Here is an 18,244-nt window from a genome sequence, read left to right on the forward strand (position 1 = left end):
AGCGCAACCCTTTGTCCTGTTACGCTTTACAATAACTTTCGTTGTTGAACGTTCAATTGTCCACCTACTGATCACGGACGCAACTATTACTCTCTGTTAGTGATAATGCAGTAAGCCTTCATCCGCGCTAACGATTCCTATCATTACATGGTCTGTTTCCTGTCCCAACCCCTTTTGGCGAGCGGGATGCAAGTTCCGATGCATCGTTCACATACATTCGGAACCCGATTGGTCATACCAGGACGCGTATGTCCAATTGCGCACTGCGCGTGGACGCGCACTAGTTCCGGAAACCCGGTTGCGTACGCGATCTGGGTGAGAGGCGACAATCTTTCGAAGAGTTTCGCTCCTTCTAGCAATCGTATGCTGACTTCTGTGATGACAGCCAGGATGCCTTCGGTGCTGCTGGATGATCATTGTCGGTTGCGCATCAGGCGGATTGATCAACCACCGCAGGTTTGTCGTCGTTGGTTGCATCAACCGTTTGCTATCATCCTCCTCCTTCGATACTTCCTTCAAGCCGCGGGATGCCGCAGTGAATTTCGTACAGCAATCGCTGACCGACTCGAGCAGTTTCCGTCCTGGGTTTGTCATCTGCTGGACTCGGTGGTGATAGCGTTTGCGCACTCGGTTGAATGATGTTCTCCGTCTCGGCAAGTGAAGGTGTAACTTGACCATTGGAACGGTAACGGGGTGGTGTCTGGGTAGTGTTCTCGGCTTCTTCGTTGTTCTGTCAAGCCGATCTTTCGAATTTGAGAGCCATCCGTTGGTACTGGGCAAATCGTTTTCATTATCTTCGTTTGCAGTTTGGTACCATTGGCCCTTGGTGTTATTGCAGGGGGTGGAGCCGTCGTTATGTCGCGACGACGAGCTCTGCTCCTTCTGCTGCTGCTGCAGATGCTGCGTCTGCTGCTGCTGCTGCTGATGCTGCTCCCTCTGCTGACGCTGCTGTTGGCCTCCGCTCGGTCCGAGGACTACCGATTGTTGTTGCTGAAGGTAGCCATCGGCGCTTTCCGAGGGGTCGTGGCCAGTTGCATCAAGTTGGTCAAATGAGGTCCGCTGTCGCTGCGGCTGAGCCTCTTGATGCTTCTGCTCCTGCCGTTGCTCCCTCTGATGATGCTGCTGCGGCTGATGCTGCTCCCACTGCTGACGCTGCTGTTGGCCTCCGCTCGGTCCGATTACTACCGATTGTCGAGGCGGGTAGCTATCGGCGCTTTCCGAGGGGTCGTAGCCAGTTGCATGAGGAGCGCCAGAGGTAGCGATCGCTACACCCGATGTGATGACTGCCGACCTCTCCATGAAGCTCGATGTGTTGGTCGGGAACATCGTTACCGGCGAGGCGAATCTACTGGTGGCTGATGCATGAGCAATGGCCAAGTCGACGGCCTGTTGCTGTGCTCCATAGCCTCCAGTTACGCCGGGCCCATGGGTCTGGGTAACGGCAGATCTGCTAATGGTGTTCGGGTTGACATAGCCAGCATTTTTCGAGGTGTTACCGGCGTTCTGTTGCTCGGTGTGGCGCGGCAGGCGGCGAATCGTGGAGATCATGTTGTGTACGATCACCTCTGGCCGTCCAAACAAAGTCCGCAGTGTTGCTATGACTCCTGCTAGGTTAGAGGGGTGGAATAGACGATACCTTACCGCCTCTAACGCCTTCCCCTTCAGCGCCTTTTGGAGTCTTAGCAGGTTCTGCTCCGCACTGTACCCGCATATCGCGGTGGAGTTTTCGAAGCTTGCAATGAATATCGGCCACTCCTCAGCCAGTCCGGAAAACGGCGGCAGATCTTGGGGAACCCCTTGCCTCGCCGATATTTGGCTCTGGTTCAGCAGGGTTTGGGGCCACCCATGTTGGTATGTCGCGTGCGCCGTGGGGTTTTCGAGATATGGCTGGTATGTTCCGACCGGAGCGGACAATGTCGGGTACGCCCGCGTTATAGGCGGCGGCTGCATATACGTTGCCGCCGGCGTCTGCGACAGCGTGCTGGGTATCGCATAGTGCGTCGTGGTGGTGGCATGGCGATTACCACCATTTGCCTGGTAAAGAGTGGTACCCTGCGTGGGTTTCGGGACGCCATGCTGCTCTGGTCCGCGTTGGTCGCCATGCTGTGCCCGGCGTCGTTCCATCGCCAGAAGCCGTTCATTGACCTCAGCGATCTTCATGGACATGTCAGCCAGCATGGTTTCTACGACACTCCGCTCGCCGTGCGTTCGTTCGTTCGCAGCAGCCTCCGCGCGCCCTGGTGTTGCGAAAAGGGCAGCCGAAGAGTTCGCGAGGGGAGTCGGCGTCGTTCGCGAAGCGCTCTCGGCGGGTACGCCATTTTCTTCTTGCCGGTTCATTTCGCTGCTGATGCTGCAACGCTTTCCGCGCACTCACTTTAAATGCAGCACCTCGGTCGCAAAAACGAGCGCAAATAATAATGTCAATGTGATGATCACAGGTTGTGCGGATCACTTCTAAGTGGTCGGCCGCACTTCACTGTTCGTAAGCACTATCAAATCCAAATCGCGCACAAAAATCGGTTCGCGCACTGTTCAATCGCGTACTGTTCAAAACGCGCGCAGTGTTCAAATCGCACAACCGTATTCCTACGCAATCAATACTTCTACGAGTAAGCGTCGTGAAGCCTTGCGATTTACAATGTTCTGGCATCGCTCTTCCCTTGTACCGCGCTGCATGAGTTCCTGGCCGCCATGCTATCTTGTCATTTCTACTTTCCACAAGCCTCAAGGCCATATCTTTCGCTGTGTGTGCGCGACGCTCATCACGCACTAACTGTAATTTCGCACACTTTGATGGCAATAAATGTCGAATAGCACACGCGCTATCGTGCTATGTACGAAATATTTAAATCAAACACAAGCTATGCGGGTCTCTTTCGTGTCCAGCCGCACATTCAATCACTGTGTGCACAATTCGTGGTCTATTTCCCACCGTTTAGTGCCGTGCGGATCACTAATGTGGTCGCCCGCGCGGTCACTCATCCAATGCAATTTTGTCGCACGCTATCCGTTATGAGGCGCAGTTCCTCATCACGGTAGTTCGCTATCGTGCGTACAGGAAGGTCAATTTCACCAAATTTCAATAACTATTACGTTTTCACGCTATGCACTTCTCACTTCTCGGCTATGCGGTCCACTTTCGGTGGTTCGCCGCGCAGTTCATCCGATAGCAGAAGCCCAATGCGACGCTAAGCTTTTGGCAATGATTGTTCGCCGGTACAAGGGCAAACATTCAATCACGAATAATCCATGCGCGAAGGCTTTACACAAATAATGTGGTCGCCCGCGCGGTCACTCCACGAACAAATTCCTCTGTCGCACGATATCCGTCATGAGGCGCAGTTCCTCATCGCGATGATTCACTATCGTGCGTACAAGGAGGTCAATAACTCGTGCAATGTCAAACACTTTCACGTTTTCAACGCTACGCATTTCTCTCTCCACGGCTAAGCGGGCCACTGTCGGTGGTTCGTCTGCTCAGTTCATCCGATCGCGCAGAAACCGTAAACGTTGAGTTTTTCACACGCGAACAGCTTCATGTTAAATAATGTTGCAAACGTTCAACTGTTTATTCGTTATCAAAGTTTCTACACGTATCACTCAAGTTTTGTTAACGTTCCTCCAAGTTTCCTAACGTTCCACCAAGTTTTACTAACGTTCCACCAAGTTTTCCTCACGTTCCACCAAGATTTAACATGGTGCGCCTTCGCGCGCTTCTCTCAGACTCCGCTACCGGCAGCACCAGCAGGACATTGGCCTCCAGTGGACGCTTGATCCAGGTGTGCTTATTGCACTCATACACAGCCGGGATCGAGCGTCATCATCGGCTGCCGGCAGCGCTCCCAGCTGCCGATGGCTGGCGTCACTTTTTTGTGACAGAGCTTCGTGCTGCCGTGTTGGCTTTTCACCCACGTGCGCTGGCAAATATCAACTAGCCGGCTAGTACGTGCGTGGCTGGCATGGAATTAAGTTTCTGCTTCAGCCGTGGGCCGTGGCCGCGGCCCAGGGCAAGATGGTCCGAAACGGAGAACCACGTTAGAACCTACACACGAGTCCCTTGGGTTTTGTTGCGCGCTACTTTGCATGTTTTGAAAGGTCGAAGAGTTTCGTTTCATAAGAGCTGGTGGCGCCGTGCGGAAGAAGGGGTTTCGTTTTCGCAAATGATGCATCACAACATGAGGAAGGTGATGGGTTTGGATGTTGGTTTTAAGGATCGGGGCTAGAAAGTAGTTAAGTAGTGGTTAATATTACGCGTACAGAATGTCGGAGAAAGCTGCTTGAAATAATAAACAAAGGAGCTAAGCTGTAGCCAATACGAAGAAATAAACCCTTGAGTTTTTTTTCTAAAATGAATGTTACAACAGTTTAGTATCAACTTTGATGAACTATCAATTATATGTTTTCAAGGATATTATTTTAAAACTTTTGATGGTATTGAGTGCATCTTTTTCAAACACTTGCTCGTCGATATTAAGCAAAACCGATAAAACAAACTTCAAACAACGTTCTTTTTGAGGTTATGTAATTCCAGCCCATGTGGTATTGGAAGGCTGGATCCTTTTCACAACACTACTCAGGATGCTCCATCTCAGCACGAACCATCGTCTGACCTGTTGGTGGCATGTTTGCGGTGCTTATTTGTGCAACGTTCGCTCGATTGCGCTTCCTGCAGATAACTTCGAACGGTTCCTGCTTCCTCTGTCTACGGTACACAAGAAGGAAGAGAGTAATATCTGCTGCCTGCATGGATTGCACACGGTTGTGGTTTGTCTACTTGCCAACCAAACATTCGTATGAATCGGTAGGCAATTAGTTTCATATTTTTCCAATCGAGCAACCATGGAGTCGAGTGAAATCGTGCAGAGACAGTCTACGATAAGAGTTCCGCAGAACTCGTAAGCACAGGAAAGGATATTACGATTGAAAGCGATACCGTTTGATGATGTAAGCTGGAAGATTACTAAAGAAAAAGAGCATCATTTGCATGGAATAGACATCGATTGCATCTCATATAAAAATTGCATAAACATTTATATTTGAGCTTAGTAATTAGACCAAGATCCCGTGGTTTGTATGACTATAAATATCTATTCTATAATTTAAGTTCGTTATGTGTTCAAATATTCATATCATATTGATTTCGTGCCATTGTTGTCATCCTTTATCCACTTCATCAACCCAAGAGAGTTGGGTATATTAAAAAGTAAACAACTCCCCATTCTTGGCTTCCATGCTTAGCGGTACCACGAAATGGCGTAGCGTTTGTCTAAAACAAGGAGACAATTAATTCAATGTGGCGTTCGGGTGCTTAGCCTTCGGTGGCCACGCGTGCCAGCCGCGTTAGACACATTTAGTTTACTCGCGAATTAAATTTTCAACCCACCGAACGGGGTGGGGACCGGTCGGTTCACCACACACTCTCCCTAGCTCTCCGGTATGCCGCTCGTTATGGTAATGAGTTCATGGTTTTTTCATGACAGCCGCGAATGAGCGGGATTTTAAATATTCATTGAATCTTTACAAAGGTTCGGTCGAGGAGTGAGGCAAGTGAGAAAGTGTTTTCATCGTTTCGTAGCCGGGCGGCCACCTTCTCCACCGATCGAGACCGATCGTCCCGTACGGTATTAAGAAATTGGTTTTTGAACGAGTGTCAAGCATTTTCAATATTTCAACGCACCGCGTAAGGGACAGCACCTTCGAGGACGAAGGTTTTTGCGTCGCAAGTGAAAGTGGGTATCCATTTTACCATTTGAAACCGGCTCGGTGTCCTTTGCGTTCGACCTTACCAGCAGCAACAGCCCAAGCAGTAGAGTGAAGTAAGTGGATTGAAACATTCGTAATTCATTTCCCAAAGCGACATGGAAAGTGGACGCGCTTTCGGTTCGACATTTTTATGCGGCGGGAAATTGTTTTATCTTGCCGAACGGTGTCGCCATTGCTGAAGTGCTGAAAATTGATTCAATATTAATCCCCCTTCGCACATAACAACCATCTAGCAGTGGGTTTTTTTCTGGGGTAAAGCTCTACATTTTTTTTTCGTGTCTTCCCGGTTCGTAGTCCCTCCAGGTCCTTGCGCTTGAAATGGGGAGTTTGTTTCATTAGAAGCACCCATCGCTAAGCACGGCCAAAGACGTAAAGCTATCAAACTGTTGTCATTTCCCTTTTTTCGGGTCGGCTGTGTAGTTTCGCCGGCGCTGGCACGTTCGGTTTGTCGCTGGAAGTAGTAGCAGGAACCGTAAAAACCCGGGTGGGTACTAGCAAACGGCTCAACTACGTCACTGACAGCACGGAGCAGCGGTACCGGTTTTACGATTTACTCGTCGTCACTCGACAGTGCTTCGGGAGGAATTTTACGAGCTCCCCCACAGCACATTACAAAAACGAGCGTTCGATGCAATCGAGTTTGATGGAACCAACGCGTACAGAGCCAGTGGCCACTATGGATCCGTGGCGTGCCAACACAGGTGACCAATGTTTGGAATCAAAATATTGAGAAGTTCTTAGTGATATATTTTAACATTTTATAAGGCAGAAAATCGATTAAGGATATGATAATTCTGTAGAAAACAATGTAGGGCATGGTAGTACAAAGTGAAACAAGGTGAACTAAGAATTGGTAAATATAAATGATAAAAGGCGAATTTAGAAGAATGAAACTTTAATTATTATTAAGTTTAATATCCAAAATGATCAAATCAAATGACCTTCTTGATAACAGAATTATTCGAACATGATATTGAGTAAATCCATTTTACCCAATTTTGACCGACGCTCATCCTGATATGCTACTTGGCGCAGATGATGGATAGAATTCCACACCAACCAGGAGATTGTTGGGTAAATAAATGAACTCGTAGAACCGTCTTGTACGTGCCACTGTGGCCTCCCGGTGGAAAATCTCAGTCTCTTGTCGCCACCAGAATGCGTTCAGTTTAATGTCTTTCCAATCGACTTCGTCTCGCGGGGGGGTTTCGGGAGCGAACGCTCCTTGCGTGGCACATAAATTTCGTTTCTTTAAAAGGAACATGATTTTATGCGACACTTGGTTCAATTTTGGATCGGACCTTTCAGTCTGGGGCAACATTTTCTCCCTTTTCGCCTCTTTAATGCCGGGAGGGTAAATGAGCGGCACATGAAATGAAAATTGAAATTTAATGCCCAAACCGAGAAACCACTGGAGGAGGTGGTTGCTGTGGCTTTTCGGTGTGTTGTTAAACACGATTGTTAAAACAAATCTTCGATCGATCGGTCGGCGGATCGATGTTGGTCCATTTGGGAAAATCATTTAAAATTTGTTCGACAAATGAGTTGCATGATTTTGTGTTGCTTTGTTTAACGACGATCGTATCGAGATCAGCTGTAGCTTTGTTCTGTGATGAAGCATTTCGGAAAGCGTTGAATATCCTTAGCCGCCTGGTGAACAAATTGTCAGCATAATTAAATTATGTTTCAGCTGCATACAATAGTATTCTTTCAGTGGCAAGCAATGTGCGTGAACGAAGAGGAGTACCACCGTAAGCACCTCCCCTGCCTTACATACTGTACGTAGAGGCTACCTTTGTTGTTGACTTGTGTGCCCAAGTCACATGCAGACTAGCGAGTACGAGCGTGAAAATCGAAACGAAAGGAAAAAAAAACCAGGGGCAGGTGCGTGCCCGCGATGGCATGACAACTTTTCCACGTCGGCGGACTCGGTTGTCTGTGCTTTTGAATTGCAGATTGCCGCTTCAGCTCGGTACGGTACGGTACCGGCGACGGACATCAAAATTGCTATGCTCGACGCGAATTGGCCTGTCGGGTTCAGCAACCATCGTCCTCGTGCTTCTTTCAACCCTTGTGGGGGCGGGATTAGATGACAGTAGGTGACATGTTTGAAGCCATGCGACTCCTGTTGCCGATGGAGTGTACTGTGGCGTATTATGGCCCGCGGCTGATGTGGAAAGGAATTGTTTCCCTTCTTCAGCTACGGTGGAAGGTTGCTCGCATGCCACGTGGGCAAACGTTAGTGGAATCGACGTCTGACGTGTTTATTGTCGATAAAATTGGGTGTGTGGCGAGGTAGAACGAGGAGACTCAAATTCGAAAGCAACTGAATGCGAAATGTGCCAAAGTGCTTTAAAGATATGCTTCCCTGGGAGCTGATGCCAGCATAATAAGCAGGTGTTATGGATAAGGTTAATGTTTTGTTTTACATGATGCGTCTGGTGGTTAAACGCTTCATCAGATCACACGCTGGAGGACCGTATTTGAATTGCAAAAGTTTGAATATCAATCTGTGGGTGTCGACAAACAGGTTGATAATGGATTGTGGCAAACACATAAACACACAACAAGAGTCAACACGATCTGCATTATCTTTCTAGCAGCTAAGATTTCCGGAATATTATCGGATTATTCGACACACGATTTTACATGAATTTGTTGCAGAAAATTTAGTTTGAAAGATTCAAAGGTGTGGAAATATGCAACCGATGAATAATGCAAATAATGAGACTGGATTTTTCCTGACGAAACGGTTTGAAATAACATATAAAAATTTTTAAGCAAAATTAGATGAAGGATTTAGCTACTAAACGCACTTTATTTCATTCGGCTATGACCAATCGCTTTAAAATGAGACGATTTTTCCTGAGTCATGTTTTTAATTGACGTAACACCGTAGAACGCCCGCTTTCATTGGCCACTGGTACGGACAAAGATTGAGATTTTTTAAAATCCGCCAAAAATCGTAAAAATGAAACATGAAAAAATGAAACAAAAACTCTCCGGGGCTTCCTAGATAAACTTATAATCTTTCTAACGAATATCGTTTTGTATATTTCAAATGACCCGTCATGTCGCTACGATGGGCACCGGAAAAAGTACCTTTGTACTTTAATTTTTCAATGAATGTTGCTGAAAACAATAACGAATATTCTTCAAAAGTTGAGGATTAATATGCCATTTATTTAAAAAAATAAAATTAAATGGTTACGTCACAAAAAATCGTCAAAAACGGGCCTTTTTTGGCCCGAAAATAACGAAGCCTGCCCTTAACGAAAAACATGGTTCACGAAAAATCGTCCCACTTTAATTCAGTTGTTCATAGCCTTTTTTGCTTTTCTCTTTTCTTTCTCACTCTTCGTTTTTTTCTTTTAATGGTCCATGGCCACAATTGCAACTTTATATTAAGAACTGTCAAAAAGAGATTGAAATAAAGTTACGTTGTTGTTAAAATGATGGGCCATGAATGTTTCTAAACTTTGCAAGTCGTTATCGTGGCCATAGGTTATCGGTTATTATCGCGACCAGGTAAATTCATACAAGTACAAGAGTGAAAGTTAATATCTTTGCAAACCCAATGCAAGGCAGTCATCAATGATTGCAGTTAGGATTCTCCAATATCCAGATTATCTATCTAATCATCTATTTAATGCACACAGAGCAAATGAGTTCAACTTTAGTAATTTCCAACAACTAATATGCCCTTTTGCTGGCCGCAGGCATGGCGGAAAAAATGCACACGATCGCGAGAAAGCTCCCTCCCTATCTTACCACCTTCTGTGGCACCTATGGCGTCTCACCTTCTCCCGAGGGATGCTGATCAAAAAGTGATGAAGGCATCCTCCCTCTTTTTTCCGTGTCGATAATTACACCCACTCAACTCCCACTTCCTTCATGCCGAGCTCTGGTAGAGCGCCAGTTTCTGCGCGTTCGCATAATTAATAGCTCTACATAGGACCTGGTGAAGAGTACGTTGCCGTAAGGACATGGTGCTGGAGGCGCGCTGGAAGCGAGAAATTAAACAACTGGATATGCTACCTCATGCCCTGGGCTTCGAGGTTCCGTTCTGTGCGCCTCATCATCATCTCATTTTCACCTGCACTAGCCCACACCCGGCCCCCGGAGGGTATTTCATGGCGTTTGAATGCCGGGCCTGCAATTTACATATCGGAACCCATCAACTCACCAACCAACCATTTTTGGGATCCACCGTCGTTGGCAGAAGCCTTTTTGTTGGTTGAGCTCACTGGCCCCGTCCCCTTTGGGCGATGAATATAAGGAATATTGTGTCGCACTTGGTGGTCGCCTCTGGTATCTGGTGTGCTGCGCTTGAGGGAGATTAATCCGGGAACCGAACGGTAAAACCCCGTTCACCAACTATTTATACCGCGGGAAAACAATTAGCCGCGGTGGTGGTGGTGTTCGTTGGTTGGTTGGTTGGACAGAATACGCCGCTTGTGTCGCTTGCTGCCGTGGCAGTGATGAAATCGATCGAGAGCAACCGGAGCCCGGATTAGCCTCGGTATTGAGTGGCGAACCAGGACCGTCCCCGGGGGGGGGCTTTGATTGCGAGCTTGAGCAGGGGACATGCTTTGTGGCGTGGCTTTTCTGGTTTCAGGTTTCGACGGTGAAATCGTTTTGTTTGTTTGTTTCCGGTTCGCGAAACCCGATAGCTCAATACCGGGGAGGGAGGGAGCGCGGGAGGAAGAGGTCCACGGTCATACGCCACCACCGAAGGCTTGGTCAGCTAATTTCCGTTCTGGTGGACTCCCGCGGGGTGGGTGCGAACCAGAAACCACCTCATAATAGGCGGTTCGGTGGTTTTTGGAAGCGATTTGCCGGTCGGCTAATGGACCCGTTGGACGCATCGGGAACCTCGGACAAACGCTGGGCTGGGTGGATCATGGTTTTTGGCAAAAGGACTCCGCGGCCACGCCACGGGATTAGAAGCGACTCCGTTAAACATATTTAGCTGCCGTGTTTTTGTTTCGTTTTCTTTTCGGGTTTTGGTTTTGGCTCATCCAGCGACTTCTCTGGAGGCGAACGGTCGGGAAATTGTCCTCCCCCTGCCTGGTTCGCCCTTTTCCGCCTAATTGTAGTGGCATGTATCGCGCGGTTAACTGTTTCGCTTGTACTTCGCAACGAGACCGTGGCTTTGTTTTGGCCATCGTGGCGCTGACGATGTGTCGGTGTGGTAATGGGTAACCGTTTAGTCAAGGATCGTTCCAGGGCGAGGATCATACGCACGAACCAGCTTTTCTACCAAGCATGCTGACCGTTGGTGCAGTTGGTGTGCTGTGGGTCCAACGGATTTTTCCCATTTTCTATTGTATCTGGCCATTTACCTACCGACCTGCATGGCTGATCGTAGCTAGGAAGTGCAATTCTGCACAACTGGCTATGACCAGAGAGCAATGACTATGGAGGAGCACTGGTTTGTATCGTCTGCCTACAACGTTATAGAAAACGATGTGCTCAGAAAAGGTGTTTTTTTTTGCTTTCGTGAGTCCATTCGGGAGTGTTACATTGCCTTCGCGGTTGGCTAAGTGAGAGGGAAAGCAATAGCAGCAAACCATCAACCCTGTTTCGTGATTCTTGGACCTTTTGGAAGCATCTAACGCTATCGGTAGAATGGAAATTGCTTCGCTCCCCTGACATTGGTTGAAAGTCAAGAATACATTGGGCACGTTGCCAGTAGCCTCAGAATGTTGTCTGCGTGGCCATTCGCACATCCTAGAAAACTGTGCATTAACAGCAGCATTTGTTTGAGGATTCCTCATACGAACGCAAATTGATGCTAAGAGCGTGAAGGTAGGAAATGAGATACAAATTGTTTTTGGTAGCCACTGCAGGTTAGCATAAAAAATTGAGTCCCATCTGAACGATAGACAGTTTTTAAATATTAATGCGACCTGACTTATCTTGACCTGACGGTAAGCGGGCCATTTCATCTCATAATTTGGAGCGCATGGCTTTATAAAAATTGATTTTTTCCACCAAAGTCCAACAGGTGCAAGACTGGTCGCCGCACCGGCAACACGAAACGATGCAGCTCCGTAGCCAAAATCCGATGGTGGAGGCGCCAGGTAACCGATAAAATTTCAAACTTTCAGGTGTAAAAGAAATTTAAATGGAACAATAACCCACAGATTTCATACTTCATTATTCGGGTAATTTTGAAATCAAGAAATTAAACTATTCATTCATTTTTTTCGAACACTACTGTTATTGCAGATACATTACCAATCTTCGATTCCAACATAGAATAAAATTACATATAACATACAAATAATGACCTAACTCAACATACATATACACCGCGAACTCGACATAATTTGGCGGGCCGCGAGGCCCATAGCTTAAAATATGGCATCCATCACCGCGCCAATTTATGCAATATACTAGCTGTGCTCGCTGATTGGGCTATGGTTAAATATTACCGAAATGTCTAAATGTCTAAAAGGAAAAAAAATACTTTCAAGGAATATACCTTCATAAGCAGAAAGCCGATGGTTTCTATAAAATTCGGCCTTATCACTTTCCGGACTACAGTGTAACTAATTTTTTAATCCTAACAACTACAGGGATCCCGTTTTCTTACCTAGCACCGATAATAAGATGATGAAAGTTCGAAATAATTATCCAAAATACCACAACCACGCATTCCAACGTTTTAGAATTATTACTTCTATTAAATTTATATTCATTTCACTTTTAGTGGATTATTAAAGCCCATTTTACAGGGTTTTTATTTCCCTTTATTACAAATTCCATCTTTTCCAAACGACCGCATTCAATTTTCAAAACAGACGAATTGTGAGTTCTCTGTGGTTATGTTGAGTTGAGTTCAGTGTGATAAGGGGTGATGAGGGGCCAGACTTATGTCCCAACAATAAATGTTTTCAAGCGTCTCACTAAGGCGTATGGAATTGTTAACGAAGGCGGTTGATGACTAGCCTCATCTTGTATTATTAGCTCTATAGATTACAATACATCCCAATCGAGTGCATCAAGGTTATTGGTTTAACTATTTGTTTCATTCCCAAAAAACAACATACACATACACAATTAAATAGATGTTTTTATATCCTTTAGAAATCAATCCTTTTATTCCCTTTACATTATTAATTTACCGATGGCATCAGTACTTGTTAATTGTTCAAATATGGATTCCCTTTTCTTATTTCCCAGTCTCAGTTATCCTGACGACCAATTACGTTATGTTCCAGTCGAAGAAGGGTGAAAAATATGTGTAGTTACATTATTATGTTCGGTTTCATACGTTATCTAAGCAACTGTCCTGGAAGTGAGTATTGGATTAATATTTGAAACATAATTTTACAATCTTACGGTTCTCTTGCGAAAGTTTTTCCTTTCCATTTTCATTCATTTTTGTTCTTTTTTTTTGGTTCAGCAAATTTCTTGTTGCATTGGTCATCTAGCTTTGAGCTCAGTTGATCCAACACGTCACGCAACTGACGAATATCGGTTTGAACTGCTGCTAAATCAATGGGATCATTTGTACGATCCCCAGTCTTTAGATCATTTCCGCTGTTCACCGTAGATTGTTCGGAACTGTTCTTGTTCGCACGCTTTTCAACGATCGCGTGTTGCTTGACAATCGGAAACCTTTGCTCGATCACTGCAAGTGCTTTCTCCGTAATAGCGCGATTGAGCGTTAAAAAGGCTGGCACCTTAAAAAATAGCAATTTGATTACCGTGTCCGTGCCATTGCGCGACAGCGGATAAAATGAGGACAACGTGATCGCTGTTGGTTTTTCTTTTGCAGCCTTCGATTCGCTACCGTTTGCATCCTTTTTGTCTAGTTTAGAGGCAGTGCCCGATGATTGGTGGGTGGACTGTCCCGATGGATCATCGTGTGTCTCGGCTGTACCACTGGAGGGTCCGCGAGTACCGTCGGTCATTGTTTCGTTGGTGGTGCTGGGGGTAATTTCGATAGTCACAGCTGTACTGTCGGCGGTTCCAGTTGTTTGATTGATGGTGGACCGGGAACGACAACAGAACAGCCGGGACCAACCCCGGCACAATCCGATTCCGTTACTGGTTTCTGGCGATTTCTCCGGCTTCGGAGGTAAGATATGAACCAAAATCTTCCGGAACTGATCGGTGCGGATCAGTATCCAACAATTGTGGTTCCAAAAGAAGGGTTTGGGAAAGTATCGCTTTAACCAAGTAAATTTTACGTTGGCTATTCCCCGCTCGTATCGCTCCAACAGCAACACCTTTTTGCTGATACTGATCAACTCCGACTCCGCGCGGATCGCTGCAATGTCACTGACGGCGAGACCGTTGATCAAGTTCAGGATTACGATGGGAGCGAAGAAAAGGAACAACAAGAACAAGAGCCGCTTCCCTCCGCTAAGGTCGATATCAGCAGCATCGAACTCGCCCGTAGTCATGACCAAAGTTTTTAGGGTGGCGTCCAAGAAGGTGCTGAAATTGTTGAAACTGTTTGAATTGGGAGAAGACTCACCAATGGGGGATGTGTCATTATTGCTTAACGGTCTTGATTGATCTGCCACACTCGATGGTGCATGATACGTGAGGTAGAACGCGAAGATAAACGAACCAATCAGAGGCACGAAGAGCAGAAAGCTTATTAGAAAGTTCTTCGATACCGTCACGAACATGTACATGATGGTTGGGAGTTTCTTGAAGGGTAGCGAGCCTAACAGAATGATGAGCTGCAACGCAAAACTGATCATCAAAACTGACGATAGCCATCCTATGCAGCCTAGCGACAGCACCAAGATCATCCCAAATATATTAACAATGTCCATCAGGTTCGCGAGCGAAACGTATGACTTTCGCAGGATCAACCATTGCAGTACCTCACGAAGCGTAATGTATAGAATTCCAAGGGATGCACCGATTATTAACGATATCGAAGGATTGGTGTCCACAGCGCATGCATCCAGCGAGTGCCATCCAAAAACCACCATCGTCATGGAAGTGAGCAGGAGATTTAGATACATCCAGTGACTTAACCGAATCCACTTGACCATAATGAACGTGTATATGATCGGATGAACTAATAGAGGTTTCAAGTCGTTTGATTCCGCGATCTGCCGTATGACAGTCATCTCAGTTTGAACTTGGGTATAGTGCTCCAGTGGCTGCTTCATTTGTGACGCTTTCTGTACAATGGACCACCAATTGTTTTTCTTCTGCTTTGCTACTGCTGCTGCTGGTGCTGCTGGTGCTGGTGTTGTTGTTGTTGCTGCTGCTGCTGCTGTTGTTGTTGTGCCTGCTACTGTTGCTGTTGCTGCTGCTTCGGCTGCTGCTGTACGAGAGTGTTCTCCTGAAGTTTTCTTACACGAACAACATTTAAGCCAGTTCAGGCAGAATTGCGTGCAGCTTTCCTTTCTTTGACTTGATGATGTTGGGGCAATTTTCGGAGAAGGTTTCTTACGTGGCGGAAACGGTTCGAGACAGTTCAGGTTGAACATAAGTATGTTTCTGTCCTGGGCGGCTCGTTTGCTATCAACTACAATGCAACTATCCAGATAGTTGTTCCAGAAATCACACCCACCATAATTCAAAGGTGTCATGTTGTCTCGATTTCGCAAGCCAATGTAGGCGTAACGTTGCTTCAATATTGTGTTTGCGATGTCATGGAAGCCGTATTTCAGCGCCAGATGAAGCGGTGTGTTACCAGAATTGTCTGATTTGGTGATGAAGATGTTCTGTTGGGTGGCAAGATAACTCGCCACCGTCAAGAGCGCTTCCCTGTCCTCCGAGTAGCGTTTAGCTTCGTTCGCCTTCGTTAGTGTTAGAGCTAGTAGTGGATCGTCATTTAGCACTAGCGGATCGGTTATGCGACTAATGAGCAGACGTGCAATCGAAACATCTGGAGCCAAACACGCCTTTTTTAGGAGTCCTTTAAATTCAACTCGATGTACTAGTACCGAGGACTTGTGCGATTTGGCATTCGCATCGTTTCCAGTCGGTGGCTTTCTAACCGGTGGAACCACCTGAAATATCAGGGCACCGAAACGGTCGACGATCTTCTGCACACATTCGCTCATCTTCTGCTCGACCGCGGTATGAAGTACCACCTGAATCACTTTCTTTACGTTCTGTTTCGTCTCTACGAAGTTGGGAAAGTACTGCAGGAAGATCCGCTTGTCTTTGAACCGCAAACATATCTCCAGTAGCTCCTCCGTTACCTTCACCGGCGACTCTTTGTTGTAAAAGTCAAAAACACGCACATTTGACTCGTTTTGATCGATCACGAGAGCTTGTTTGGCTTTCTGCACGCACTGATCCACGAACATTTTTGTAGGTTTATCGTTTTTGGAGTACTTTTGAAGCAACTCAAATGGCAACTTTAGCTGCATGCTGCAAATATTAAAGTCAGCTCCAGCGTCCAGTAACTTTTCGATCAGTTGTCTTATCTTCTCCAACATTTTAGTACATTCGTCATTAGTCATTGTTCGTTTTTCCTCTGGTTTGTTAATCTCTTTCATGCATTTGTCATACGATGAGCAAAGGATGGCTAGCGCAGTTTCCTTTCGACTATTACGTGAGTTTACGTTCACAGAGTTTTTCCGCTCATTTAGAAGCCAATCCAAGAAATCGCCATTCAGCTGCTGCACAAGATAATGTATCGGAGCATCATGACTCGGCTCGATACGCTGCATTACAAGAAGATGGTAAATCAGTAAATAAATTGAGGCATACATAGAAGAAAAGATACTAAAAGCAGCTACTTGCCTCGTTGTCAGCATCAAAACGCTCTATGATAATTTCAAGAAATGGAAAGCTGATAGCCGTGTTGGTCAGCAGCGTGCCAATCACTTTTTGCAGGCGCGTATGGTACAGAAAGGATTTCTCATACGGAATCGTAGACACCGCATCCCAGTTCTTCGTTTCAGTCACGAGCGTTGCAAGGGTTTCCCATTCTGGCTTTCTCAAAAGTTCTATCAGCTTCTCCTTCTTTTCATCCGTCGGTTGCGCAGGCCTCGACGGCTTCTGCACCGGTTTGGACGTCGATTGCTCAGCTTTTTGCGGCTCTTTCGATCTTTCGGGCGTCGGTTTCGTACGCTCTTGCAGCTTCTTTGAATTTTCGGGCGTAGGTTCAGGTTCAACAGGCTGCTCTTTTAACAGCACAATGTTGCAGAACTCGTCATATAGTAATCTCTGAAAAAATGCCATATGAATAAAGATGGTAATCCATTCACTGCCTAGCTAACCTACCTGAAGGTCAAACCGTCTTTTAAGTTTCTTCCGTTGATCACTGACCGATTGTTGTTGCGTTTTATTGTTTTCTACATTCACCACTGGCTCGTCTTTGCTTTCTAAAAGGAGTTCAGTTTCGGCAGTCGTTGCCAACTCACGTTCAGCCATGCTCACTCAGATGATAGGCAGATGGAACCACAAAAACACACCATACGCCTCGGGCAACCACGACACAACTGCTACGCACGACCATGCGGCACAGGCCTTTAGCTGAGCGTGGTCATGGCGCGTGGAACACCACATCGTACTCTCTCGCCTCGACTCTTTATCGCGAATTCCTAGAACGCTACTATGAATCATCGACTCAAGATAACCTGTTTTGTAAAGCCATCGCGACGGGCTGATTTTCGCGCGCGAATGTTCATGTGGTGGTCAGAGCGGCTCTCTCACGATCGGACCCCCCGTTGTGAAGTGATTATCAAAGGGTTGTCCCAACTCAAAATCATCCGAATGTATAATACTCTCCTAGGGGTAGTGCTAGCTTCCATTACCCGTCTCCCCGGTTAGTTTCTTTTGTCCGTTTTCATATGCTTTAGCGTTGTATTTTGCAGTTTAAAATGCACGCACCAATAATTAAAGTTTTACTCCGAAGGTTACTCTACGCGATTGGCGCTTTAGTAGCACTGCTGCTATGCTGCTAGTAGTTTCCAAGTAGAGTGCAGTGTAGTTAACATGGGTTGGACCATCTCTATGGTTCCATGATTTGCGGCAGCGAAGAGGGAGGTTTGTTCGCTACGATGAGAGCCACTTAGGCCGTCTCATGCACACTAGCAAGCACGATCAACTAGCCACTCGACGTTAACAATAACAAACATTTGTTATTTTTAACCAATGATTCCAGCGAACGTGACGAACTGAGAACGAGAACTGAGAACCTTATCACTCATGCTCTTTCCACTTCTTCTCTGCGTCCGAAACTGTTGAGCATTGATGATACTGATCGGAGAGCGTGACGTGCGGTGACCGGCTTGTCCTAATCTAGCATTAAAGCGAAGGTAAGAGTGAGTTAGATAGAAAGGCGGGGGATACAATCGAAGATGTTGTTTGGCGATAAAAGTGTCAATGGCTGAGAGAAGTTGTCCGCGCATGAGAGAGAGAGAGAGGCGACGTTGATTCAACTTTGCGCAGTAAGCATCTTGTTAGCCGCAACAATGTTGTAGGCCGATGACCGCTGTGTGCGAGTTCTTTCACACGGATGTTTATTGAAACCTTATAGCGA

At 46.3% G+C, this 18,244-nt stretch overlaps 1 protein-coding gene across 1 annotated transcript; it reads right to left on the bottom strand.

Moving 5' to 3' along the window:
- Nucleotides 1-490: 490 nt before the first annotated feature.
- On the bottom strand, nucleotides 491-17,133 carry LOC126576095 (uncharacterized). Its single transcript, XM_050237207.1, has 5 exons — nucleotides 16,984-17,133; nucleotides 16,501-16,926; nucleotides 13,244-16,421; nucleotides 1,183-2,237; nucleotides 491-730 (listed from the first exon to the last, which is right to left on the bottom strand). The coding sequence occupies exons 1-5, from the start codon at nucleotides 17,131-17,133 to the stop codon at nucleotides 491-493; spliced, it is 5,049 nt and encodes a 1,682-aa protein (XP_050093164.1).
- Between the last annotated feature and the right edge of the window lie 1,111 nt (nucleotides 17,134-18,244).

Source organism: Anopheles aquasalis, chromosome 2, assembly GCF_943734665.1.
Source record: "Anopheles aquasalis chromosome 2, idAnoAquaMG_Q_19, whole genome shotgun sequence".
Classification (NCBI taxonomy): domain Eukaryota; kingdom Metazoa; phylum Arthropoda; class Insecta; order Diptera; family Culicidae; genus Anopheles; species Anopheles aquasalis.